This window comes from Cajanus cajan, chromosome 2, assembly GCF_000230855.2.
Source record: "Cajanus cajan strain Asha chromosome 2, NIPB_CcT2T_4, whole genome shotgun sequence".
In the NCBI taxonomy this organism is placed as follows: domain Eukaryota; kingdom Viridiplantae; phylum Streptophyta; class Magnoliopsida; order Fabales; family Fabaceae; genus Cajanus; species Cajanus cajan.
Genome location: NC_138518.1, coordinates 46,129,424 through 46,132,116, shown reverse-complemented (window position 1 = coordinate 46,132,116; position 2,693 = coordinate 46,129,424). Strand labels below are relative to the sequence as shown.

At 41.6% G+C, this 2,693-nt stretch overlaps 1 protein-coding gene across 1 annotated transcript; it reads left to right on the top strand.

Moving 5' to 3' along the window:
- The first annotated feature begins 742 nt into the window (after positions 1-742).
- On the top strand, positions 743-1,342 carry LOC145954964 (uncharacterized). Its single transcript, XM_083069659.1, has one exon. The coding sequence runs from the start codon at positions 743-745 to the stop codon at positions 1,340-1,342; it is 600 nt and encodes a 199-aa protein (XP_082925785.1).
- The last annotated feature ends 1,351 nt before the right edge of the window (positions 1,343-2,693 follow it).

Sequence of the window (2,693 nt, the reverse complement as noted above, 5' to 3'; positions counted from 1 at the left end):
CCCTTTTTTGAGAAATTGGAAAAATGTAAAGACCATTAATTAGAATGACGAATTTGTTCCTATCTTTTTTTCTCTCTCTCGATTTTAACTCAGCATCATATATGATCTTTCATTCTCCAACAGTTACAGCCTGATCAAACAAGAAGTGAGGCATGGGAAATCATCTTCCGTGAATCTAATCGTGAGATCACCCCTAGGAGATTGCTTGGACAGAAAATGAAGACTGTCCAAAACCTCTGCGAACTAGAATTCCTTTGTTATGTTATATCATAGTTCACACAAAATCAAATAATTGTATGATAAGTCTTATTAACTTCTTATAATTTAAAATGCAAAATTTTTTAGAACCCACAAAATAATGCTTATGTAGTTGCTAAGGGCCTCTATAAAAGCACATGTGCCATGTGATCCTTCACTTCTGTGCGTCACACTTGTTATGAAACTTAAATTAGGAGTTTTATTTTGCTTGAATAATATTAATGGTGTTAATTATGAGTGACATTTAAAGATGCAAACGTTGTTTTTTCTTTCTGCTATAAATAAGTGTAATATTTCATTTGCAATATGAATGAGAATACAGAGAGTTTATTTGCTCCCAATTTATGCCTTTTATTCTTAACAAATTGGCATCAGAGCTTGCGTGCGAGAGGTGAGTGTGAGCCGACCTGGTGTACCCAGCCCGAGAGAAGAGTATCAAAAAGTCTTGTGAGGTGTGTGAATCGAGCGTATACACTCAAGAGAGATGGCAGGTTTAACTAATGGCATTCCACTACCTAAGTTGACTAAAGATGTCAACTACGACAACTGGAAGGTGCAGATGAAGGCCCTTCTTGGCTCCCAAGATAACTGGGACGTGGTTGAGAATGGGCAGGAGGAACCGGTGACTACCGAGGGGTATACAAATGCCCAATTGAATGCATTGAAGGTTGTTCAAGGAAAGGACAAGGCAGCACTGTATTTGCTGTACCGAGCTGTTGACGAGTCGAGTTTTGAGAAGATAGCTAATGCTAAATCTTCAAAAGAGGCATGGGATATACTTGAGAAAGCAAAAAAGGGAGATGAACGAGTGAAGAAAGTTCAGCTTCAAACTCTTAGGGGCGAACTGGAAAACATGAGAATGAAGGAGTCCAAAGGAGTATCCGAATTTATCACTCGGGTAGAAACCGTGGCGAACAAACTAAACAGGAATGGAGAGAATCTTCCCTCAAGCCGAGTTGTGGAGAAGATCTTAAGGTCATTGACAGATGACTTTGAGAATATAGTGTGTGCAATCGAAGAATCCAAGGACTTGTCAACACTCACTGTCGAAGAGCTTACTGGGTCCCTAGAGGCGTTTGAGTAGAGAAAGAAGAATAAGAAGGAGAAGGGGGAGTCCCTTGAACAAGCTCTCCAGGAAAAGGCGACAATAAAGGAGGAGAAGGTGCTCTATGCTCAGAGTTCTAGAGGCCGAGGAAGAGGTAGAGGCCTAGGTGGTGGAGGAAGAGGATGACGAGGTAATGAGTATGTCGGCCAACAGAACTGGCGTGGCCGAGGTCAGGCTCAGGGTGGCCGAGGTCAAGCTTGGGGAGGCCGAGGTCAAACCTGGGGTGGCCGATCAAACACAAATAACATTATTGAATGTTATAATTGTGGGAAGTATGGACATGTTGCCAAGGAGTGTTACTCGATCAAATGCTACAATTGTGGAAATTTGGGTCATATTTCCAAAGATTGTAGGTCCGAGAAGAAAAAGGAGGAACCAACAAACTTTCTTGCCGAGGAAGAAGATGAAGGATTGCTGCTGGTGACAACCATTCCAGAAACCGAGATCAAACCGAGCTGTTCTTCCGAGATCAAACCGAGTTGTTCTGATAACTCAGTTTGGTACTTGGACACCGGCGCAAGTAATCACATGTGTGGTGACGAGCATTTATTCAAAATGCTTTCAAAGGAGGAGTTCGGATCCGTTTCCTTCGGCGATGCTTCAAAAGTAGTCATCAAAGGCCGAGGAACGATCTGGTATCAACAGAGAAATGGGAAAATCGGAGAGATTAGAAATGTATACTACATACCTGATCTCAAAAGCAACATATTGAGCATGGGACAGTTAATGGAGAAAGGGTACTCGGTTCTGATGAAGGACCGAGAACTACAACTGAAGGATAAACTCGGGAGGCTCATTGCCCAAGTAGAAATGAAGAAAAATCTCATGTACAAAGTTGAGCTGAAAATAGTTCAAGATGAATGCATGCAACTTGATTTGGAGGATAAGGCCATGAAGTGGCATCTAAGGTTCGGTCATCTTCACTTTGGGGGGTTGACCGAGCTGGTGAAAAAGGAGATGGTGTTTGGACTTCCTAAAATGGAGTTTGAAAAGAAGTTTTGTGAAGAATGTGTGATCGGGAAGCACGCGAGGACTTCTTTCCCAAGGAGTTCTAAGTACCAAGCAAAGGAGAAACTCGAACTGATCCATACTGATTTGTGTGGGCCAATAACTCCAGAATCATTTAGTGGTAAGAAATATTTTGTCTCTTTCATTGATGATTTTTCAAGAAAGACATGGGTTTATTTTTTGAAGGAGAAGTTAGAAGTGTTTGAAACCTTCAAGAAATTCAAAGTGATGGTGGAGAAAGAAACAACTAAATTCATCAAAGCAGTCCGATCTGACAGAGGAGGCGAGTTCACTTCTGTTGAGTTCAACAAATACTGCGAGG

Excerpts from the sequence above, each read along its gene's own strand:
- LOC145954964 (XM_083069659.1), top strand. The coding sequence starts at position 743 with ATGGCAGGTTTAACTAATGGCATTCCACTACCTAAGTTGACTAAAGAT.